This window comes from Pelodiscus sinensis, chromosome 3 (genome assembly GCF_052426305.1).
Source record: "Pelodiscus sinensis isolate ZL-2025 chromosome 3, ASM5242630v1, whole genome shotgun sequence".
Taxonomy (NCBI): domain Eukaryota; kingdom Metazoa; phylum Chordata; order Testudines; family Trionychidae; genus Pelodiscus; species Pelodiscus sinensis.
The window spans coordinates 156,812,327-156,837,625 of NC_143054.1; the positions used below are offsets into that span (position 1 = coordinate 156,812,327).

At 42.4% G+C, this 25,299-nt stretch overlaps 1 protein-coding gene across 2 annotated transcripts; it reads right to left on the reverse strand.

Moving 5' to 3' along the window:
• Positions 1 to 538: 538 nt before the first annotated feature.
• Positions 539 to 22,908, reverse strand: HHIPL2 (HHIP like 2). 2 transcript variants are annotated; one of them, XM_075925233.2, is made up of 10 exons: positions 22,057 to 22,908; positions 15,407 to 16,059; positions 12,125 to 12,268; positions 10,225 to 10,556; positions 8,513 to 8,639; positions 7,973 to 8,118; positions 6,505 to 6,586; positions 3,861 to 3,943; positions 3,061 to 3,087; positions 539 to 1,834 (listed from the first exon to the last, which is right to left on the reverse strand). In XM_075925233.2, exons 1-10 carry the CDS (start codon positions 22,432 to 22,434, stop codon positions 1,431 to 1,433), a joined length of 2,376 nt encoding a protein of 791 aa, XP_075781348.2. In that variant the 5' UTR covers positions 22,435 to 22,908; the 3' UTR covers positions 539 to 1,430. The 2 variants fall into 2 exon arrangements, with proteins under 2 accessions (XP_075781348.2, XP_006115651.3); XM_006115589.5 differs by lacking the exon at positions 3,061 to 3,087 and having other exon boundaries at positions 541 to 1,834; positions 22,057 to 22,904.
• Between the last annotated feature and the right edge of the window lie 2,391 nt (positions 22,909 to 25,299).

Here is a 25,299-nt window from a genome sequence, read left to right on the forward strand (position 1 = left end):
GAGATGGATGGAGATCCAGGGAGGCAGCCAGCTGACCTGGATTCCATGCAGTGCTACCGCTTTGAAACACCATGGGGAGCCCGGGACCAGCTGGGAGTCCCCAGATGGCCTGAGCTGCACGCAGTGTTTCAAAGCGACTGCCGCATGGAGCCCGGGGTGCTGCTACTTTGAAACACTCCATCCTCTACCCCTCCCCCCCACCTCGTTCTGATAGAGGCAGCAAGAGGGGGAAAGCATCTAGTCGTTCACATTTCTAGTATCAGCAACAACCAAAGTATGTGCAAGATGATTCTGGGAACATTCTCACAGACAGTGGAGAGAAAAAAAAATCCCTGTCATTGACCCCGGAGGAGTAGAATTGTCGCTCTGTAGTCAGTAGTACAGCCTCAACGACTTCTCTCACAAATGAACTGTACCTGTTGCCACTGCACCATTGGTTTATCACCTACTCTTCTTGTTCACCAGAGTACCATTATGTTCAGGTGGTCCAGATCCCTGCTTCAGCTGCCTAAATCCCTACCCACCCCCATACCTTAAAACTGCACTGCTTCTGCTGCATATCCATCCTGTGCCTGGTGAAGGAGTCAGGATTTGACTCCCTCCCTCAGTTTATATGACTTGCAAAGTGTAAAATGCCATAATGTAGATATCCGCCAAACTCTTTTAACAGTGTCTGGTGGTTTGAATCAGCTTGAATTTCTGTTCAAAGCAATTGCCTGGGCATGAACTGGCCAGACTTTCAGCCTCCCTTGAAATCAATGGCAGGTATGCAGTAACTTTGAAAATTAGATCTATAATAGTAAATATTTCTAAGTAGTCTGCTCCTCTGGTGATTTAAAACAAATGCCTAAAATAAATACATTCAGATTTTTTTTTTGAGTATTTAATAAAAGGCAATTAGTTTTAAAATATAGCTTGATATAAATTCAGTGGCAAAGAATGATAAAATACAAAAAAAAACCCAGACGACTTCACTGTATTTATTTCATATACTGTGATTAAAATATGAACTCCCTCATAAGCACTTAAGCCCACCGATAGTCTCCTGCAGCCTATTCTTGCACTCCTTATTTAGGCAATCCAAATACCTCTCTCATTGTACCCGTGGAACTGAAGTTAGTGAAGGCTTTGAGTAACTACTAGTCAGGAGATGGCCTTCAAAGCAGGATTGGCTCAGAATATTAAATTTATGAGGCTAGGAAAACCCTGATGCAGTTAAAGTCACAATAGGACATATAGTCCACTTGCGTTAAAACTCATGAAGTAGTACACATTCACCAAGACTGAATTTTCCCCCCACATAATCTTATGAACGTGTTTTGGACACAAACTGGACACAGGTCTGATCCTTCTAATGAGTCCATGTTGGAAAACTTCAATTCATATGACAAATTGGCTTTTTTTAATCAAGCACTGGTTTTCTTTCTGGCTCATTGGAAGTTCTCTTGTGTTTGCAGGAAGCTTCTTAGAACTGACCCTTTTTTCTTCTGTTTTTTCTCCCTGGCTGATACAGTTTTCTTAGGAAGAAGTTTCTTCTTGGGTCCAGTTATCTGGGAATATCTCTTGGCTGGCAAAGATGTCACAGGTGATGCTATATATACCTTTGGAGCCTTTGTTGTCTCCTCTGGTGGATCTAGTTTAATCCTGGATCCTTTGGCCTGCCTCTTTTTGCCAGCCATGGTTGGCTTCACTGCTGACAGCTTGGTGGAGCTTTTGGGGGAACCTGGCTTCTTGGCTTTTTTGGAAGAGGTTGTTTGGGTGGCTCCAGTGGAGATAGGGGATGTGGTGGGAGGTTTGGTTGTTGCAGGGTCATTAAGCAGCTCAAGGACAGTCTCTGTGAAAAGTAATTAAAATGCTTCAGCATTCCTGGTTTAAGGCAAAACACTAACTCGGTCATATCCCTGAAAAAAGCCTTAGCAGATTGACAAGCAAGCAGACAAGAAACATATTTGCCTTTCAAAAGAGATTAAAAACTGTGATGCTTGAACACTGCCTCACTATTCTCATTTTCAATCTGCTTCCTCCATGAAATACAAATGCTAGCTTCTTTTTGTAGGGTTGCTAAGACCAAGTTTGCTTTCTCTTAGAATAAAAAAAATAAACATTTATGTAGAAAAAGACCAAAGTTGCATAAAAGGTAAGATGGAATTGGCAAGGAGATTTTAATAAAAGGATAAATAAAATGATCTTTGACAAATCTAGTTTGTTGACTGGTTGTTATCAATAGCATTAATTGTTAATATTGTTGTAGCATCTACAAGTCCCAATGGGGCCTCACGGTGTTGGGTACTGTTCATCCCAGCTAGTAGGAGGCAATCGCTGAATCATAGACATTACAATCTAAATATGCACAACCGACAAAGGTCAGGAGAACGGAAGTATTATCATCCTAGTATTACAGCTGGGCAAACTGAGGTGCTGAGAGATTAAGAGTTAGCAATATAAAGGGAGTTAGCTATTATGAGCACATAACGTTTAGCCCAGTTGGTAGGGTAATTCTCTGAGATGTAGAATACCCCCAGTTCAAATTCCTACCACCTAAGGCATAGAAGAGATTCTACAGTGGAACAGATTCAATGAGAGCAACAGAAACACACAGACAGGGGCTGCCCGGGGACTATAGAATAGTCAACTAACCAATAAGAATTCATGAGTTTAATCGACTATTCAATTAAACGATATTTAACAGCCCTAGTCCCAGAGCCCAGTGGTTAGGCCACATACATGAAAAGTGAACTAGGCATTTCACTCATTAAAGGTCAGTGCACTAACCAGTATGCTAAAAATTAGGAGGGAAGGAGAGTGGACCTCCACCTCTACCTTTTCCTGGGTGTCTGGTGTGGAGTTAAGTGACTAGGGTTGCCAGGTGTCTGGTATTGACCCGGACAGTCCGGTATTTTTGCCTCCTGTCCAGTAAAAATATTCAGAAAATACCGGCTACCTAAAATGTCTGGTATTTTCTGATGTTTTTTTCCCTGACAGGAGGTGAAAATACCGGACACCTGGCAACCCTATGACACACTAAGCAACCAGGCCCAGCCCCCCCACCCCCCTGCTTACCTGGTTCTGCAGAGGCCTGTCTTGCAGCTGAAACAGAAAAACAAAATGGCCTCCAGCGAAAAAGCCTCTTCTTAAAGGGGCCATGCTGATTTTTTATTTTATTTTATTATTTTTTTGCTCAACAACTTTAGTCTCCCCCTTTTTTCCCCCCTCAACAGAATTTTGTTCTTGGTATTTTTTGGGGGGGGGGTGTATTTTTGGTTAAACATCTGGCAAACCTATAAGTGACCCATGAGCATGCCTGCCAGATGAGGTGCCTCAAGCAATATAGGTAGAGGAGTGCCTGTGTCCTCCTGGCTCATGAATCACTTATGGGGCCAACATGAGAGGTAGGTATTTGGATGCCTAGTGGAAGGCAGTAGTGTGCATGTGCAGAGGCAGAACTTAGGCAGCAAGGGAAATTTTACAGCAAAAATTTAGCCAACAAACTGGATATAGGTACCTAAGTCTGGGTGGCAGGCACCTAAATATCTTTGTGAATCTAGCCCACAGAGACTTTCCCATGGTTACTTGAGAACCAGTATCAGAGCCCAAAATTGCACGCAGGTCCCCTGAAAGTCCCAGTGTAGAGCCTTAACCACACTTTGTTCTTTCGTGTTTTCTGCTCACTCTGTTGCTGTTGTGAACACTAAAAAACTAACTTTAATCACTTCCAAACTCATCTGAGGAAACTAATTAAAAGCAGTATATTTAACATGCAACAGAAACATGAGTTGTAACAGCCTGCACATTTCAACCAGACATCTCTTTCAGATTGTATACAGTGTGCCACACAATAAAAGGAAAATCGAAGGACTTACTTGCCAGCGGAACAAATGGGATACGTTTACTCTTTGTTTTCAAAGAAATAGGCTTGTGTTTACACTTCCCTGGTGGCGCTCTCCTTAAAAACAGATTTTAAAATTTAAAAAGCACATGGAAATGATCAGGAAGTTTACTTTTTCCAGAGATAGAGATTATATATCAGTCCTTTCTGTTAGGTCATGTACCCTCAGGCGAAACCAATTAGGGTAAAAAATTAGGAACTCCTTTTCACAAAAAAGTGTGCTTTTTCCTCACTGAAAAAATGCCCATGTTTTATTATTGTGGAATAATATTTTGCTGATACAATTATAAAAAGTGCCACATGAAATTCTCTGTTCTTTGCTAGCTACCTCACTCTATAGTCTAAAATATCGCCAAAGTGCCAAGCGCCTCACATCTGGCCACCTTCAGCAGAGAAAAGTATAATAAAACAGAAAACTTTGTTAAATTGCAAGGAAAGACAAATCAAGATGGAAGAGCTATAATTGTGACACAACTGGGAGAGCTAGACTGTTACCCAACTCACGCACTGCCCCTCCTTTGAAGTGCTTGAGTGTCTGAAGACCTAATGCCCTGATTTTCTGAGGTGATGAGCAACCTCAGTATCCATTGGAATTGTGGATACTGAGTGCTCCTGAAGATCAGGCTCTTACTAAAGTTAGATACTTCATCTAAAAGACAAGCAAAGACAAGCAATGAGGCCTATTTTGCAGGGAACCCAGCCAACGTGCAGAAAAAAAATATCTCCAAAAGGACCAAAGGAAAGATTAAACACACAGTCATGCTCTAGAAGGCAGGTGATGGGGTAAAGGAAGAAGCTTCTGAAACTCAGCTAAGAAAACTGGTTCATTTCAGAAAACAAACAAACAAATAAACAAACATGTAGAGCAAGCATCAAGGCCTCCTATATAATAATGCTGTCCATTAGTAAGCTGCCTCCATGCTCACATGCAGGCACTTGACCACCCTCCACAGGCATCTTGGAAAATGTAAAGCTGGGTTTCTTCATTTATACAGGAGAACCTCAGTTACAAACACATCAGAACCCACGCATCACACCCTTGTGTGCAAATCCAGAAGACCTCCCTACAATACATTTGCCAAGTCATAGATGACAACAATTTAGGGTTGTGCCAGCATATCATTGCTTTTCAACAGCCTCCTAAAATGTAGCCTAATAGACTCACTCTGGAGAACTGATTCACAGCTGACACTGCTAAACCCTATCAACCTCAGCTCATCACGCTGGCATTCATGGGAGACTTAGAGACTTGTGTCTACAAAACATTTTTAATCTGTTTTCAATTTAAATTAGTTTAATTGGTTTTTTTTCTGCCTCTCTCTGCAGTATGATTTACCTGCAGGGATAATCTGGACACATTTTACCTCATCAGTCTCCTGCTATTGCACTGGGGCTTCAGCATCATCTGGGTCTCTCCTGTTCTCTGCCTGTGGCATACAACAGTTCAGTCTCCTCACAAATAACATGCTTTAGTTTAACAGAAGTCGTTGGGCTCAACATAGGGGTGTTTGAAATTTAATGGCCTGTACTAGGCAGGGGGTCGACTAGATTTGTTGTCTACCTAACTGGGAGTCCCAACCCAAAAGTGGGTCACCGGGCTATTGTTGAGGGGTCATGGCTGGAGAGCCTAGCTCTGAAGGCAGTGCCACCACCAGCACAAGGATAGAAGTAAGGTTAGTATGAGGCATGGGACATCACTTTTTTTTGGAGAGGATCGTCACAGCCTGAAATATTTTCATACGTGAGCCCAGCAAAATATGTTTGAGAACCCCTGGATTAGACAATCTAAATGGCCCATTCTGACCTAATAGCTCCCCCACACAAATGTGCCTCAGTGGTGTTCTGGAACAATCACCATGTATGGTGAAAGGACATTTCTGTTGGCATGGCTCATTCACTTCTAGGCCTGTTTGCTGAGGATGACAGAAAACAAGTGGCCAATCTGCATTAACTGTGAACAAAAACAAGGTCTCTGGGGAATTTCTTAGAGAACACTAATTAATTTTTCTTAAGCCACTAGTGATATAGTAACAACTTCAGACATAACAGCCTCATGCTGGCTGGAACTGAAGTAGTGGCCTAGAGGTAAAAGCACTGTAACCCATTACCAATCCTCTTCTAATCTCCCTCTTGTCATGTTTTAATACTTACCCTAACCTTTACATTCCTCACCTTTGGATTGTGATAAGAGGTACATGCCAGCCAGGCTAAAGTTATGTTGAGTAAGAAAGAAAAGTTTTGGTGAAAGATCTTTTTGGCATTAAAAAATTAATGTCTATTTTACAAAGTCCTTGGCTGACGTATGGACAGACCCTAAGGGTACTGATTATTACTTTGTACTATTAAAACAGGTCTGTGTTGTATCTTTGACTTATAAAAAGATGAATACTTTTTAACTTTATTGTCCCCAAACTTTTAACTGATTTTGGGCCTGGGTGTAATTCTAGAATTAACTTCACTCAAGCTAGTGGAGTTGCTCAAGATTTACAATAAAGTAACTGGGATCAAAACATAGATGGGTAGATTCCACATACATATTCCACATCTGTTAAGTCAACTAGATAATTTGTGTTGATTATAAAGCAGCATTCAAAGAAAAACCAGATCTTAATGCTAACCTTGCAGGATCAACAAATTTGTAGATAGATCCATGTGGTGCATAGGCACTGGGATAAGAAGTAGCCATAAAATAAAGCTCCCCTTAATAAATAGAGACAAAAAGAACTTAAGTCATTTCAGATGCAAACACACAGACAAACTGCAGATTTGGTGCACTACTATTCCACACCCCCACTTCCTGCCAGTCCATTATGTCATATCCTCAGAAAGGAAGACACAACCATATTAGTTTCATTCAGAATCACACTTTAGGCAACGATCTCACCATGTGATCCATGTAGGCAGGTTACAATAGCCCCACGCACATACCCACTAATGGCTAGGCTAGGCTACATGCAAGCAAAGCACTCCTGTGTCTGTTCCAGTGCAGCTTCATGGCCATTGTGTGTCCTTGTAAAGGACACTCCAAAATATAATTTTATTTGGTATGTATTATAAGTGTACTTTCTACAAGGTTTGTTTTCATCCAGTAAAACAGCCAGCAATTATAAATAAAAGAAACACACACCCAAAAACAAAATATTTAAATTACTTATAAACTATCAACAAATCAGTCTCTAAAATGGCTAATTATTAGGACAAAAGTCTCTTTGTTACTGGGTTGTTCAGGGTCATATTTTGATAAATTGACTGCTATCTCTAGAATTCATATCTTTTCATTAGCCATCAGTATACTATGTAGGGAGGTTATGATAGTTCGAGCAAATACTAGAAGAAACCATTAGTGTAATTTAAATTACATTACAGCACTGATACAATTTTTAGAGGAAGAGTTCATACCAGAATTCAACATCCATCCCTACTAAGTTAGTGTTTCACAATAAAATAACATTTCTACATTCCCCAGGTGTCTATCTCTTGCCTTATTTTTCATATTCTAGAAATTGTAGCCAAATGTGTAAGAAAATATTGTGCCTGAGTCTGAGATCATCCAGGATCTTTTCCATTACAAGAAAAGGATGCAATCCATATTCTACTGAACCATAAGATATTATTAAAGGACTTCCTCTTCCTTCCAGACTCTGCTACCCAAGAGATTAGGCTGGATGCAAGAACTGGAATGAATACGATCCCATTGCAGTGACACATACTTTTACATTTTTAAATTTCGAAAAGTAAACAAACAATATGAATGGGCCTGAATCAAAACATGAATACAACCTCCCACCCAACTTTGGGTGAGTTACAATCCAGATTCAGATTTCAAGAGAGCCATGAGTTCTATAATGAGCTCATCTTGAGCTGTACATCATGTGTGTCTGGGGTAGGTGAAAAAAACCTCACAAGTCTCATGGCTAGGCAGATTTCTCAACTGTCTGAACCATTTGCCAACCACACTGCAATGCTAAGGTATTTCATCAGCACTATGCAGTTGGTCAATCTTCACTAACATTTCCCAAGGGCAGCCAAACCCCTGAAACACAGAACCCAAATTCCTATACAAACGTGACTAAGGAGATGCATTACCTGCCTCATCTTCAGCAAAGGAGATGATATATTTGTTATAAGAGCTGATCAGTCCAGGGAAAGCACAGACTTTAGTGCTACCAATGCAAATATCTTGCTTCTTCCATTTATTTCTCCTCTCATCTTCCTGCAAAGCCATAAGGCGACTGGATGAAAAATAAAACCTTATGTTGCATGATTCCAAATTTCCATTCTCAGTTAATTCCTGCAAAAATCATGCATCACTGGAAGTAAAAGGCTAGTTGGAACCCTTATTCTTAAACTGAGTTTAATTTTCTTTTGTATAAGATGAGCCTGAATAAAAATCCCACTCTTGAAAACTGTAACTTGGGTGAAGTTCAGATCCATATCACAACCTTGCCGGTGCTGTCTCTGTAATGGATCAAATCAAACCATTGATCTAAATATGCTGAATATTTGGAACTTTCACTGGCTGTGGGCCAGGGCATTTCAAAATGCTCAGATATGCAGGCATTGCATTCATGGGAGCCATACAAATATAAGGACAGCTGGATAGAAAAGAATGGAAAATGTCCTCACCCACTCATGAAATCACCAAAAATGTAGAGGCCATTCAGGTTCGGGGATTCACAGCCCCTGTACACGTATCCTCCAGTGACTGACTTCCCCACAGTGTGGCCATAGGCAAATATTGGAAGAATGTCATCTGTTAAACACAAAACAGAATAGCTTTCACTGACTCTCTTATCAAAGAGCAATTGGCCAACAATACTGATGTATGCAATGGAGACCGAAAGGGCTAGTGCACATGGGAGTTGCTTGGTTCATTTCAAAGGGGTTTCATTCATGTACACCAACAAAATTTGGTCCTGAGGCTTTAAAGGAACTTCCTAGGTTGCTTAATGAAGTTCACTCGCTCAGTCGTGCTATCGTATTTACCTAGCAGGTAAAATCTGCAGTGAGAGTACACATGTGGCCAAGTGTATCAAGCAATGTAACAATGATTAACATTAACATTCTGTTGATTTCTACTGAAAAGACAACATATGGAAGCAGGAAGTTGCAGTTCAGTTTAACAGATTGATACACTGCAGTTGCTCCCAATGTAGTAAATGCTAATCATGGGCAGCAACTGACAATCATTCTATTGGATGCCAAATATTACCAGAAATGTAAATTACTGGCACCTTTCTGCCTGGCACCATGAAAGGTGATTCCAGCCCTTTTACTTTTTGGTGAGGATAGGGGAACTAACATTCTGCTCCTGAAAACTTTTAGACCTCTCCAGACTTTTCCAGAATGACTGAGGTTTTCTTCTGAACAGCACAGACAGAAAAATGTTATGAATTAAAATCGGAAGCCTAGCAGCCAAGCCTAACACAGGCACATGGTAAACTTTCTGGTTCTTAGGCCACGGTGTTGGACCTTGTTAAAAACTACTCGTGTATTTTGCATTAATAGCATCATATAGCAATCACCACAACAGATATATTGGGTAGATAGATACCACATACATACACTCATATGCCAAGCTTAGTTCTCAGAATTGTTTACCTTTTATTATTTTAAAAATGGCGTTTGTCAACAAAATCCTTAAGGAACATAATTGTACCCAGTTCTTATATTGTGCTTTTCATCGGCTGATATCAGAGTGATATCAAAGAAGATCAGGATCATTAGCCACATTTTACAGCTGGAAAAACTGAGGCACAGAAAGATGAAATGACTTAGAGACAAAGTCATCAAGGAGTAGAGCCAGGAATAGACTCCAGGTCTTCTGAGGCCCAGTCTGGTGCTCTATCCAATAGGCCACACTGCCTCCCACATAGGATTTGCTATAAGATCATGTCACCAAGCCTGGTATCCTGCCTACTACTGTGGCCACTACCTGATGTTTCAGAGAAAAGCAAATATTCCCATAATGCACTTAGGCCCCAATCCAGTGCCCACTGGACTCCACAGAAAATCGTCTGTTGTCTGCACTGGCCCTTCGCCATGTGTGTAATGTGGTACACAAAAAGAATTCTTGAAGTGCCAGGATGTTTTTGTATTTGGATCAGAAATCTCCTGCACCCTCCCTCCTGGTCAGACCTCCTTCACCCCAGCCCGTCTCGGCACCCAGCAGGGCCACCAGCCACCCTGGGCAGGGACATATTCCTCATCTCCCCCCCGTCCATGACTTCAGATTACAGAGGTTCATTGGAAAAGCAGCAGTATAGTCATTAATTAAATATGTATTCCATGGCATGTGCTGTCTCAAGCAAAGCTCACACAAGAAGTTTCTGGCTTACCTAAGGAGGAATTGTGGCAAAGCTTTGTGTCATAACATTCAAATCCCTCCTTAGCTCTCCAGCCATAGTTCCCTCCTTTAACAATGATGTCAACTTCTTCAAACCTGTTCTGTCCAACATCACCACAGAATATTCTCCCTCGTCCCTTATGAGTAACCGGGTCCCCTCTGTCAACAGCACAGCGCCACATATTCCTGACCCCATAGGCATAGATTTCAGGAAGAGCCTTGGGGTCAGAGACAAAGGGGTTATCTGGTGGGATGCGATATGGCTTTCCATCTGGGCTTTTCCCATTCACATCTATCCGTAACACTTTTCCTAGTAAAGTACTCCTGAAAGTAAATCAAGGCAAAAGCAACAGGTTAATGAGACTGCCAGGTAAATCAAAGCTCATAAATATTAATATAAGAGTTGGTGAGAAAATAAGAACATTATTTTGTGAAAATTTTCATGAAAATGTGTCCTTTTTCATCAAAAATATTTAATTTTTTTTTTAAATGTCAACCAGTTCTAATAAATGAACTGGCTAGGGGAAGTTTCAGAGGGGTAGCCATATTGGTCTATAAGGGTATGTCTATACATCAAAGTTATTTTGGCATACCAGAGGTATCCCGAAATAGCTACCCTGCATCTTTTGAATGTGTCCACTATTCCAAAATATAGCAGATGCACTATTTCATCATCCCTGTAAACCTCATTGTACAAGGAGTAAAGGATGGCTCAAAATAGCACTTTATTTTGAAATTTGGTGCTGTGCAGACAGTGCCAAATTTCAAAATAGCCTATTTTGAAATAGACTCAAAATAAGCTACGCAATTTGCATAGCAGAAATTGTGTACCTTATTTCGAGTTTATGGTGCAGTGTAGATACACGCTAACTGAAAAAACTTTAAAGAAAAGTGCAGTACCATAAAGACTAACAAAATATCTAGATGGTTGGGGGAAAAGCCCTCTCCTGAAGGGGATCAGATCGGCTGTGAGCAATCATTCCCTCTGCTGCACACGAGTTTCTCCTTTAGCTCACACATGATTTGTGGTTTTTCTGGAGAAAGACGTTCTCTGCTCTTGCTTGCTCTCTGCTTTCCCCATGAAGTTCCATGTGGCACAGTACAATAGCCAATTGGCACCCTTGTCTCAGCAGAGGAGCAAAGGAATGGGTGGACTGTGGTAACAAAACCAGTCCTTAGAGGTCAGGTGGGACAGTGTGGGGGAAACCTGCACTGCCGCTCCCTGGGTTGTACTGGTTCTAGGTGTGCACAGAAGATTTTGTTTTCAGAAAGAAACCATTGTGCCATGGGCACTAATTTCACTTTCAAGTTTTTGGCAAAAGTCATGTGTTATTTATATATGTATACGGAGCTGCAAAAATAGCTTACATCAGAATTGGAATCATAAAGTGTCCCTTGTAAGGGCAGAAGGGTTGGACCAGTATAGATATTCAATGTAAATGACTTGCTCATGCAGTTTGGCATGGAAAACAAGGGGCAGTCTGCAATCGCTGAACAGGAAACATCAATGTACAGATTTTTAGCTGTCATGTAAAATTGCTCGCTTGCCTGGTAGCCAGTACCAGTGTGTAATTCTTCCAAGATATTAGGTTTAAAGTTTGAAAAGCCACTTAGGGGATTTGGATGCCAATTCCCAAAAGGATTTGGACATCTGAATCTTCTAGCCTATTGAATTTTCAGGCTTCGTAAATCTCATCCTAAAAGTATACTGAGGACACTGCCTGATGTACTGTAAATTGGGGATAATCCTGGTTTGCACCAACTAGTAAAGCAGCATTTTTTTTGCATCAGTTCAGTCCCTTGTTTTGCTAAAGGTCTAAATTCTGTCTTGTCATGTACTTAGCCAATGCATTGCACTCATAAGCGATGCATCAACCTGTCCTTTAGCTTACTTGTTCTGAGCATTCCCAAATTTTCCAAAAGGGTCCCCAGCTTTCCCTCCATCCCCGGTGAACAGATACATATAGCCATCCAGGCCAAAGAGGAGCTGCCCCCCGTTATGATTTGCAGCTGGTTCTTCAAGCTCCAAAAGACTCCTAAAAAGGAAAGGAAAGAGAAATAACCACAGATGCAGCCACTGGACAAGATTCAGTGTCTTGCTGAGTTAGAGAAATGTGTTACTACTCAGTCTACACAATAAGTAGACTGCATGACCTCTTTTCTGCATGACATGTCCTTCCAAGCTATCTCACTGTTCCAGACTAAGCAAGGACCTTTCATGTTCTTTGCTAATCTCATCCTTCCATTTATGAGTATGTTTACATTTGAACTGGGAGAGGTGTGATTCCTAGTTTGCACAGGGATATCTATGCTCCCTCTGCTCAAGCTAGTGTCTAAAATTCCATTCAGCACAGGTGGCCTCTCGGACTAGCCATCTTGAGTACAAGCCTATCTGACCTCCTACATAAGTGGCTAACCCAAGCTGCCACCCCCATTGCTGGGGACACACTGCTATTTTTAGGAGCCACCTCGAGCAGAGCTACTGCGGGTACATCTATATGAGCTGGGAATTATACCTTCCAGCTCAAAGATAGATAGGGTTGCCAGGTGTCTGGTTTTGAACTAGACAGTCCAGTATTTGAGCTTTCTGTTCGGGAAACAAATTGAGAAAATATAAATGTCTGGTATTTTCTAAATAAGATGTAATGTAGATTGTGATGTAATGTCAAGTGTGTCCGGTATTTCTGTTGAAACCATTCGGCAACCCTAAAGGTAGAGACATACCCCAAGTCTGCAAGGCACATGGCAATCTGACAATGATACGTGCATAACCAGCAGGTGGGCACTCATTGTTCCCATTGATTTCACACTGCCCTTTTAGCCAATGGTAACATCAAAGAGCTCAGTGGATCTTTGTCCCTTACTGTAAGGCAGAGCTCCTAGAAAGTTTGACCTGCCAAAGGCACTTTTCAGCTATAATTAACACTGAAGTGTATTCAACACTAGGGATGTAAAATCCCAGTTAATTGGTTAACCCGTTAAACATATTGTTTAACCAGTTAACTGATTGAAGGAGAGGGCAGGTGGGGAAGTCACTCCAGACCCCACCTACCAGTAGGCTGGAGCAGCCCTCTGCCGCAGGCAGGGGCTGCACTGGGTGAGCTGGAGCAGCCCTGACCTGCGGTGGGCCCAGGGCACTCCACAGGCAGGGGCTGCTGCAGACCAGCCAGAGCAGCCTCTGTCCGTGGCGGGTCCCCCATGGGGCTGAAGTAGCCCCTTGCTCGCAGCAGGCAGGGAACTGCTCCAGTACCCACCAGTTAAGGGGTTAAACATTCACATCCTTATCAACACGTATCTATCTATACTCAAAATAGGATTTTTAAAATCTAATTTTTTTGGGTGCATTTTCTAGCACTTGATGATGACACAGTCAGGGGTCTTCTAGTGCCCAGGGAAACGGGCCAGACTGTAAGGCCTGAGGGCTAAAGGTCTCTGTTTAGCCACAGAACAGCATGGCTGCAGCACTGCACGCTCCATCCCCGCTATCCCCTCCCCCACGGTACTTTCATCTTCACACAGAAGAGCCATCTATAGAAGTGAAAGGACACATCAGCTCCTAGTGTCCATTCAGTCCTTGATCTCTCTGCTCAGACGACCAAGAAAGATACTAGAGAGTGCCTAGTATCTAGTTTCCCCATCTGTAAAATGTGGACAATAGTATTTCCCTCAGAGTTCTTTGGAAGCTTATTTCCTTTAGAAATCACTTTGGGCTCCCTCTAGGAAAGGCATTACAAAAATGCAAAAACTTCCTTAGTATTATTTATTAGTAGCAGAGTACCCATCACGCTGGTGGTTCATACGCGGCAGAGAAGCAGGATTCCTTAGTTCAAATTAACCGTTAAACCTCATTCCACAAGGAGTAACAGTTAATTCGAACTAAGGGGTTTATCTCGGAATCCCGCTTCTCTGCTGCATATAGACATGAGCAGTTACTTTGGGCTAGTCAGTTTCCAAAATGGCAACCGGCCAGGAATATGCTAATCAATATTTAAATCCTGCGCTTCATTAGCAATTTCGGTAGCCCTCATTAGCCTCCCTAGTTCGAACTAGAGGACTAGTGTAGATGTACCCCCAGAGAGGTTATCAAGCTGAAGTGTAACATTTCCAGCAGGAACAGACTAATCCCCTCCTCCTCCTATATCTTTGCTTCCCCAAGAAGCACAGAAAAAGCCCATCTCCAGTCTTCTCCCCCAGAACTGGGGTTGCCTAAAGCTCATGGGTACCAGACGGATTGCAGAGCTGGGGGACCCAAACACCACTTGGATTTGGCCTGCCCATCCCAAAGTGGCTGGGCCAAATTTCCAATTTCAGTCAGAGGCCTCCCCCCCAGATCTTCCTTCATTGCACCCCTGACCATCAACCATAGGCACCAAAATAAAATACCAGTGCTCATTCAAAAACATGAATCTTCCAATGCATTTCAACATTTACACTGGGTGAAAACTGCTTCTTGCCTTCCCTGTGAGAAATGGGCGCAGGGTTTTTCTTGTTCATATAATAGCTGGCTAGTTTGGGGAGCTTTTTGTGTGTCTTTCAGCCTGACTGTGAATCTCATGAGCAACAAAATTAGTACCCAATCCTTTTCTATGAGTGAAAGGGACAGCATCTGCCTTTCCAGGAAAGATATTCTTGTTCTGAGCAATTTAGCTTTTATTAAAGGTGAGACCAAGCTGGTGCCATTAAGAACTTTAGCTCTGTAATGCGTGTGATACATATGTTATCACTGCAATAAAATACCTTTGCAGTGGGCAATAAAACATTGAGCCTATATAATTGAAGGTATTACCTTATATTTAACATTATTGTTTATAAAGCAATTTCAGAGTGTAAGTTCATTCTCTACAGGGGTCATTATTTGAAATGTTGGTGTTTTTGTGGCTGCCACCATACTGCTAGATCTTACAGGGCAGGGACAGGAGACACTGTGTCTAATGGTTAGAGAAGGAGAATTTCGTTCAGTTTTCCATTCTGCTTTAGGCTTGCTGTGTGACTTTGAACCAGCATTCACATCTTTCGGTCTCTGTTTAGCAGTCTCCTTAATGCGCCCATGTGGGTCTGTGCACCGGAGAATGGCCATAAGCTCAGCATTCAGATCCAGATGTTGCAGTTGGGCAGGTTCCTAAATGGTCATATGAGAATATGATACGTTCAGAATGGCTCTGAATAACCTTTACCTTTCTGAGTGTGGATTAGCTTTGTTAATATCAGATGCTAAAACTTTGAATTCACTGATTCGGATCTTCTCCACTTTCTTCTTATCCATGTACGAATAATAGATGTAAAATTTCCTGTTGTGTTTGTGCTTGGGGTGAAAAGCCATCCCAAGAAAACCTCTCTCATCCCCTATCCATGGGGTAGCCAGCACTATTTTCTTAATATCTAAAAAGGGCTCCTCCAGTCGGCTTCCATCAGGCAAGTAGACCCAGATGATCCCCACCTGTTCTGCCACGAACATGCGGTGCGTGTTGTCATTGGCATGGAGCATCAGGACTGGATTCCGCAATCCATTAGCCACCTCTATCAAGCACAGCTGAAGGCAGCCCTTGGGGTCCTCCACTACTGACCCCAGATTGCGATTGAGGTCTGTGTTTTTCAGCACATCAGGGTAGCAGTAGTCTTGGTCCTGTATGTTAAGGAGGTTACAAAAGCGGGTCTTGTTCTTCTCGCAGCACTCCTGAATATGTTTATCATTAGTCAGTAGTGTAATAGCAGAGCGGCAATAGAAATGGAACTCAGAGCAATAATCAAAGCAAAGACCTGGCAGGTTCCTAAGAGGTGTCTGGAGGTTTTCTGCATCATAAAGATGGGCAGCATATGGGGAGCATACCTATGAAAATAAATGGAAGCTAATTACACGTCTGTCTGCATATGTACATCCCTGATGCACTGAGCAGCCTTCATCTAAGCACATAGGTCAGCAACATACAAATAATCAGTAAGATAAATAACCACGATTAAGCAACCTTGGAATATCATTGCCACTACATTTTTCAGAGATATTTCAGGTCTTGATTCAACAAAGCATTTAAGCACATACTTAGCTTTAATTACGTGTAGAGTCCCATGGAAGTCAATGCATAACCTTGAATTATGATCAAATGTATCTTAGATTGAGATTTTAAACTCTTGGGTTCTGTTCCTGCATCTCTCACTGACTCTCTGTGTGATCTTGGCTGAATATTGAGGTTGAAATTTTCACACTTGCGTGCCTAATATTCCATACCTTAATCAGATATTTAGAAATGTAGGATATAGTGTAAGTACCTAACATTAGGCACTCAAGTTTGAGCATTTGGATGCTCACAGCTCTGTGACTCAGTTTCCTCATCTATATAATGGGATTTTTAACACCTACCTAATCTTGCAAAATGCCACTAGCTTTTTACCCAGCAGAGTTTCTATGTTGGACCCTTCAGAAAATAGTGTTTCTGTTAATACCTGACCTGTATATTTGTCGGCACAAGCTCTGTAGAAACTAAAACATAATCAGTTAAACCCTGTGGAAAGCTGAGATTACTTACTTAATTGGTTTTACAACCACAGCATACACAAATATATGCAGAGTTTCATTGAGCGGTCATTTAATAAGTTCAAAACACAGCAAGCCCACAAGTAAAAATTATTAAGACAGTATTTTCCATGTATCATAATCCAAATCTCCATGGACAACTGTGCAAATGCTCCAGGGTTTCAATATTTTAATTGAAAATAATAGCCTCTGTCAGGATTTCCACACCTCAGAGCATCAGGCCCTGATGTCTAATTGCATCACCATAGAGACCTTCCTCTGCTTACCATAAGATAAAAAGCGGGGGCCAGAAACTACTGGCTCGTCTCAGCAGAAAAGCCTCGTCCACCAGGCCGGAGAGGTTTTTCATGCTTGCCATTTGACTCAAGAGCAGCCTGTGAGCATGGATTCAAGTGAATGGCCTTTTTCCCCCCAGGAATTGCTACAACTGTCTGTGACCAGTGTTCCTGTAACCTGAGTGCTTGGACGGCCACCCAGTAGAGATTCAAATGCCAGCCAGCTGATTAGCAGAGCGCCCATAGCCAGCAGCATGTGTTTCCACTGGTGGGGCACATCCGCACATGCCTAACTGTACATAACAAAATTTATTCTGCACATGGATGGAAAAATATGAGAGAATATTGTCCATGACCTGTCTGCTTCTGCCCTGGGAAGTGTGCACACATGTATACATATGTGTATCTCCTAAAGTTAGGTTTGGTAGCTGCTTCCATTTGAATTCTCATAATATTTGACACAGAGTGGGAGTATCCTGAACCAAGGAGTGGTCACAGACTGCTGAGAAGTTGCTGGGGTGAAATGGGGGAACTGGACAGAGCCCTGTACTGTAGGTTAGGCCATGCAATTCTTAGAGCAGTCTTATCTCACCAGTACTTCCCTGAACCTGGTTTCAGAGAGCTTCTGCTACTCTCTTCAGCAGTCTCTGCAATAGGGATGTAAGCGACTAGTTGACTATCTGATAAGCAAATGCTTATTGGATGGTCAACACAACTCGTTGCTTCCCCCCCTCCTTGCTGCCTCTGTCAGAAAGAGGCAGCAAGAGCGGGGAGCAGGAGCCGGTGCTGGGGGAACTGGTAACGCCAGTTCCCTCCAGCACCGTCTCTGTGGGGGGCAGCGGAGGTAGAGGCACAGCGGGAAATGGCGCGAGCAGGGACTGCTTCAGTCCCCGCTCATGCTGGTTCCCAGTCTGGGGCTCCTGTACATTTCAAAAGCAGAAGTGCCACAGGGAACGCAGGGTGAGCAGGGACTGAAGCAGTTCTCCCCAGCACTGTCTCCAGGGTGCCGCCAACCTCCCCCTCCCCCCGCTTCTGCTTCTATCAGAGGCAGCGGGGGGCGGGGGAATAGGGGATGCTGCTGCAAAGCAGCCCCTGTCCGCAGGGGTCCCAGCAGGGAGCTGGGCCCCACGTGGACAGGGGCTGTTGCTACCAAGCAACCCTTGTTCACGGTGGCCAGGGCTGCTGGACTCAACGTGAGCTGGGATCGAGTAGTCCCAGCTCATGCTGATTCTACTGCATTTAAGATGCAGAGCTGCAGCACGGGTGGCTCTGGAGCCAGCACAAGCCAGGACTGCTCAGTCCCTGCTTGAGTCAGCTCTTCTGGAGCTACCCCCACTGAGGCTCTGCAGAGGTGCTTTTCAACTAACTGTAGAGTCACTACAAATTACATTGATTATACGATTAGCCAAACAATCACATTTTAATATCCTTACTCTGCAATGTACCTGGAGTCTGATGCGCTTCACACCTTGGTTTTGCATTAGTGTCATTGCATTGAGTTCAGGAGCTCTGTCTGCTGCACCTGTGTGAGGCAGATGGCCCATGGCATTCAGGAGGCTGAGAACTGCTAGAATATCCCGATGTGCTTGCATATGCGGGAGATATGCATTTCTCATTGGAGCAAGAAGCAACCTCAGCCCCCCTATCCTTAATGAACATCTGCCAGCCTATAGTCTTTATCATTGTGGTGTTCAGTCTTCTGCAGTTCAAGGTATTGAACAAAGCATTCCCCTCTAAGCAGGACATTCTTGTCCATCTATTCACTAACCTCTGCTGTTTCCTAAACTATTTACATTTCCAATTCATTGTCTGTGTTGCAAGGAATGCAGACAGCAATCACTGTTTTGGCTAAATATGAGGTGATGGCATTCCTTTAGGGCCTATGTAAAACCACCCGGATTAAGCAGTCTCACTGAAATCCCTGGTCATTTGTCTCTGTGGAGGGAGAGGAGGACAGTGGATGGGGGATGAGAAAAGGAAATGGATTCTTTTCAACTGATTAGTAGAGCTGAAGAAATAAGATCCCCACATCCAGATGTCACTTGTCTGTCATTTTCCCTTCAGGAGAAATGATCAATTTCTCACCAAGTGTAACAAACTGTAATTGTGAGTGTAGCACAATGTAATTATTTGTGACAAATCTGGGGCCCATAAGCACATTGTAGTTGTCTCACTCATGCCAAGTAGACCTTCATGGTGAAAGTAAGGTCAGAATTCTAATGCTTCTGGTTCAAAAAGCAAAGGCCCTCCCCTTGTCCCCTGAACTAAAGAAGAATCTCCATTCACTACTGACAGACAAGCCCAGAGACACTTCCTTCTCATTCACAATATTTGCTAACCCCACATGTTCAAACATCAGAAATCACCCCCAAATCATGATACTGGGTTAAAGGTTGGAGGGTTTTTTTGGGGAGAAATTAAAAAATAAATATTGTGTCCTTTTTATTTACCTTCTGGTTTTTGAGCCTTTAGATTTGCCCCTAGCATGTGCCATGTTACATGCAGTCTGTCTCATCTATAGCAGTCTTAAAATATGCCAATTACTAAATTAGCGAGCACATGCTAACATCACATCTTTCAATGCTAGTCTGAAGAGGTTTGATTTGCCTTCCCTCTGTACCAGCCAGCTAATCCTCTCAAAGGATGATGGAACTGCCATTTTAGTGTGTGCTTCTAGCCTCCTGGGATTGCCAGCTGTCAAGCAACCCCCTCCTACCTTTTTTCAGTGCTTTTTTAAGGGTATTAAGGGCAAGTCTTGACCAGGGCTTCACATGGCCTGTATGGACCAGATCCTCAGCTGTCATATTGCAGACTAGTTACTCCTTTACAGCCTCTGAAGATCTTGGAGCCTTCAATATTTTCAATCAATCAATCAGCAAATATAGCCCAGACTCTCAGTGGGTGTAAATCAGGGTAGCTCCACTGAAGTCAATGGAGCCATGTCACTTTACACAAACTGATGAGTTGTGACCTTTTGTTTTCACTTAAGCAAAAATTAGAGAAATGCAGGTAATCTAGGCTGTGACAGAGGCAAAGATGCTAAGGAAAAATGCTTTCTAAACCACTACAAGAGTGCTCTCTGTCTGTAAATCAGTAAATAGATATCGAGAAGGTGCCAGGAGATGGCAACTCAGGAATGCATAGCATGGCTCCTGGGTTTTGTAGACCCAATAAAAATTGTTGTTATGGGCTGCGAAGAGGAAGCTATTTGTAGTGCATAACATCAGCTCCTAACAGCAACTTGCTGTTACCAGAAAGACTGTCAAATGCAGGCCTGTTCGCTCTCCACTCTTTCTAGCATAGAATGGATGCACTGGCTGCCACACACCTGGCTGAAAGGGCTTTGGCCATGTCCCCACTACAAGTGATACAGTGGCAAAGGTATGGTTCCATAGCTATGCTAATATGACCCATACTGTAGATGCAGACTATAGCGATGGCAATGTGAGAACTTCACCTTGGGAAGACAAAAGCTGTGTCCTGACACTGTAAGCTTTTTAGGGTTTTTTTGTTTTTGTTTTTATCATGTGCAGTATTCATCACATGTCAACACTTTGCGATCATTACTATATCCTTGATTTTGGTGGAATGATGAGCTGTATTTATTACTTATTGGATCAAAGAGCTATAGCCGACTTCCTGTTGGGGAAAAAAGCATTATGCAGTAGAACCTTTCTGACCGTTAATCCAATTAACAATTGACTCTCACTAAGGAACCCAGCCTGTTCCCCGTGAGCCTCCATTAACATCAATAGGAGCAGAAGCAATCCATTAAAAACTGACAGTCACTAACCACTTCTCATCAAAGAGTTAATATAGAAGTCATTATTACAGAATCTCAGGTTACTCAGACAATTACTTCTTAAAATATATACCAATATTTTTATAATATCCAATGAAATACGATTATAATGAATTCAGACTAAGCTACACATATGCCTTATGATCAAAGGACAAAGATGCATTGTGTGTGCTTATTTTCTCACTGTCACTCATAAGAAATCCTCCATAGGATGCTCAATCATTAATCATTAATGTTAATTAGGTTCTGACATGGCAACATTACATTTTTTTCTTGATTTATTGGCTGCAAATGACTGATGAAATGTTGATGTTGTTTTTCTGAAAGTTGGTTTCTCCAAGGTGACTCCAGACTCCCTTACCAGGGGAACTATAAAAGTGGAAGTATTTAGTAAACATGGATGATAATATTTGAGGACTAAGAAGGATTAGCTGGAAGAATTTATACCCGTGTAATAAGCAAAAATATGATTTTTGGCTACTTTGTATTGACATACAGTCCATGATTAGCATAGCTGTTAAAAATCAGGTCCTTTCTACCCACAAATGAGGCAGCCAGGCACCCGAAGCTTTGGGATCTTTCAGCTGTATGAATCTTCTGGCTGTTTAATGTTTGTTCTACTTTAATAACCACAGCATTTGCAGTGTACTAGGCAGGAGCACAATCCAAACACATCCATCATGGGACCTGGGAATCAAAATACTGTGCTTCATGTTCTGCTTTGATTTAATCTTGTTCCTGTATAATCCTGTTCTTGTATAATCTGCCAAACAAGGCACCTTGTATTTTTGAGCAGAATGAAAAATAAATATTGATTTTTTTTAATCCTTCATTTTGTTACAAAGAGCTAGTATTGTCCCTCTCCTTACAGCAGGACACTCCCCCTTTATTTCATCAGCACTTACAGGTATCAAAAAATATAAATTCATTATTAACTATTGTCACTTGTTACATGCATTTATCAGATATCTATCCCTGTGGTACCTGGCCATGCTTTGGTCCCAACACAAACTATGCAACAACTCATATCCAGTAACATTATCCGCACCGTCCTCCCTCTCCCATACGGATATCCAATACATTCCCACGGCATCATAAAGTAAAAGAGATGACATGTGGAGAAATCATCTTATAATGAAAGCCTAGAGCACATGAGCATGCTCACAAACAAAAGCAAAAACATAGTGTAAACATGCAGTTTGAAACTCTCGGCCTTACCTGACACAGGATATCCTTGATATAGCCTCCACACAGCTTGTGGCCCTGGGGATCAATGTAATCCATGATCTCCCAGTATTTAGCTCCAATGCTGTTGTCCTTCTCCTGGTCACAGCAGCCAAAGGTCTCATAGGCAGTGCAGAACTCCAGGTGGAAAGGAGGCTGGAAAGGGGGTCCATAGTCCAGGCACTGGGGGTGCCCCCAAAGCATGCCTGCTTGACATAGCAAGGAGACAAAGAGGCAAAAAAGGAAGTCTGGGGACGAGATGGCAACTCCAAATCTGTGGCAGTGTGGCCAAATATTAACCTTCTCCACTGGAGGTTTCCTGAGGTCAGATGTATAGGAAACCTGGCCATCTTTAAGATAAAGCCCATTCATCCTCGGAGCTTTACAAATTGCCAGCTGCAGAACTCAGTGTTTGCTCAGGTTTGCTTGCTCACTGGCTCTCTCCCCCCTCTGAAGTCTGTTTGTGGGCTGGGAAGAAACCCTGCAGGCTGCTTCTTTGGTATTTCACGTCACATGGCAAAAAGCCTCCCTCTCCCCTCTGCACATTTCTCATGCCCCCAAAGCACTCACAGATCTATTCCCTGCCTACAACTTAGTTTCAACAGGTTCCAAAATCATTCATTGAATGTGTATAACAAGAAAGATCTGCTCTCCCTATTTACAATGCAAAAGCATGCTGCAGCTGTGAAAATATCAGGGAAGAAAAATGAATGAATCATTTTCAATGAGAATCTACCCTCTGTTTAATTTTCAAGAGCTAGGTCAAACTTGCATCCGATTCTACAGGGATGGAAGCAGGGGCTACTACATCCTGTTTAAGATTCACTTGATAATCCCATCTTCATTAACATTGAGGCTGCGTCTAGATTGGCATGATTTTCCGGAAATGCTTTTAACGGAAAAGTTTTCCGTTAAAGCATTTTCGGAAAAGAGCATCTAGATTGGCACGGACGCTTTTCCGCAAAAGCACTTTCTGCGGAAAAACGTCCGTGGCCAATCTAGACGTGCTTTTCCACAAAAAAGCCCCGATCGCCATTTTCGCGATCCGGGCTTTTTTGCGGAAAACAAATCTCAGCTGTCTACACTGGCCCTTTTGCGCAAAAGGGACTTTTGCCCGAATGGGAGAAGCATAGTATTTCCACAAAAAGCACTGATTTCTTACAGTAGGAAGTCAGTGCTTTTGTGGAAATTCAAGCGGACAGGTTAGACAGCTGGCAAGTTTTTCCAGAAAAGCGGCTGATTTTCCAGAAAAACTGGCCAGTCTAGACACAGCCTGAGTGTATGTGAGGATAAAAATCTTCATAGGGATGCTGTCACCAAACATGGTATTCTACAAACTCAGAGCTAGGGTTAAACTTAAAACAAAATCCAAGCATGTGAAGGTAGGAAAAGTAAATTAAGGCACACAAACAACTAACTATCTTGTGGTGAGGCCATGCAACAATCACACTTTTAGCACTAATGTGTGAGCTCTAATTGATCTAACTTGTTTTTAAAGACCCATTAGATATTTGCGTATTTCCCTCCCAGTGCGCCCTGCCAAAATGTGGCCTTTTGAGACTGTACTTCTTAGCAAACCAGTTCTCATCTCTCTCGCAGACATTCTACACTGTGTGTGCGCTATGCTCACTGCTGATGACTCAAGTTTCTTGGCCCAGGTGCCAGTGCATGAGCAAACATGGCAAGCAGCTTGAGGCTACCTCCACCACTCTCCATCTGTATCACAGCGTCCTCTGTAAAGCTTTCCTTGCTCATGTGCTTCAAATCAGGGGTTGGTACAGTAATACTCATGCAGCATGTCTGGTCTATAACACTAAAATCCATGGCCATTCAGAACTTGACAACTGCCATTATGCTACAAACCACAGGCCCCTCCCAACATCAGACCAATACAATACAAACTTTCTGTTCAAATTATAGTCCACTATTCCTTGAAGTAAAGAAAAATCTCTGATAAACTATAGCAGTGTAGGACCTATAGCAGTGTAGGACCTATCACATAACATGCGGAAGCATTAGTAGGGAGCAAGAAAGTTCTCATATCTCAGTCTGGGACCGTTTTTATTAAGAGATGGCACCAGCAGAAATAAGACCTCTCTTTCAAAGGCCTGGTCTATACTTGGGGATAAGTTTGAATTAAGATAAACTATGCAATGTATGTAGCTGAAGTTGCATAAGTCTAAGTATTTTAACTCAAATTTTGTTGCTGTCTACACTGAGGGTACATTTAGACTATATGGCTCCGTCGACGGAGCCATGTAAAATAGTTTACTCGGCATAGTCAAAGAAGCGGGGATTTAAATAATCCCTGCTTCATTAAAATAAAAAGGGCTGCCGTGCTGTGCTGACGATCAGCTGATCACGAGACATACCGGAGCGGTCGACAAAGGCTTCCTTTGTTGACCGCGCCATGTCTAGATTGCCGTGCTGTGCCGGATCAGCTGATTGTCGGCACAGTGCAGCAGCCATTTTTATTTTAATGAAATGGGGATTATTTAAATCTCCTCTTCTTTGACTATGTCGAGTAAACTATTTTGCATGGCTCTGTCAACGGAACCATGTAGTCTAGACGTACCCTGAAGGAAGTCAAAGGGAGCACGTTCTCCCTTTGACTTCCCTTACTCCTCATAGAAACAGGACTATCAGCATCAACAGGAGCACCCTCTCAGTTCTAATTAACATGTCTTCAGTAGACTTGCTAAGTTGAACCCCGGAAGATCGACTGCGACTGCTTCAATTTTCTCTGTAGTGTAGACATAGCCAAAGAGTCCATTGAAGTTGGTAAAGCACTTTGAGCTTCTTGGGTAGAAGATGCCGGTGGAGGACAGAGTATTGTCACTACAGAGAGTTGAAATTTTTGTTATAAAAAATGTTGATGAAAAATGGCCTTTCAAACGTTAACATGTTGTAGAAGATTTCCATATATAGTTTAAGCTGCTTGGATTTTTCTTCAAAATTAAAAATTTCATTTCAAATTGAAACTATTCTTTGGGTAAATAATCTGCATTCTGGAACAAATATTTGGAGTGTGTCCAGATTAGCTTTTACAAAGGGGTTAACTTCCTCAAGTCAACTGGCAACCAAGTGACAGTCTCTTGTTGTTGTACTCCACGGACCCAATTCGTTGTCTACATAGAACTCATACAGGGGACAGGAAACTGCAGAGTTCCCCCAAGACATGTTTTTGCAAAAGACCATACAGGGCAATTTATGCCCCGTAAAAACAGGCAGGGTTTC

Coding starts and splice junctions, on each gene's coding strand:
- HHIPL2 (XM_075925233.2), bottom strand. CDS start 22,434: ATGAATGGGCTTTATCTTAAAGATGGCCAGGTTTCCTATACATCTGAC. Junction 10,557..12,124: donor TTTGGGAATGCTCAGAACAA/GTAAGCTAAAGG, acceptor ATTTACTTTCAG/GAGTACTTTACTAGGAAAAG. Junction 8,119..8,512: donor TTTGGTGATTTCATGAGTGG/GTGAGGACATTT, acceptor TTTTTCATCCAG/TCGCCTTATGGCTTTGCAGG.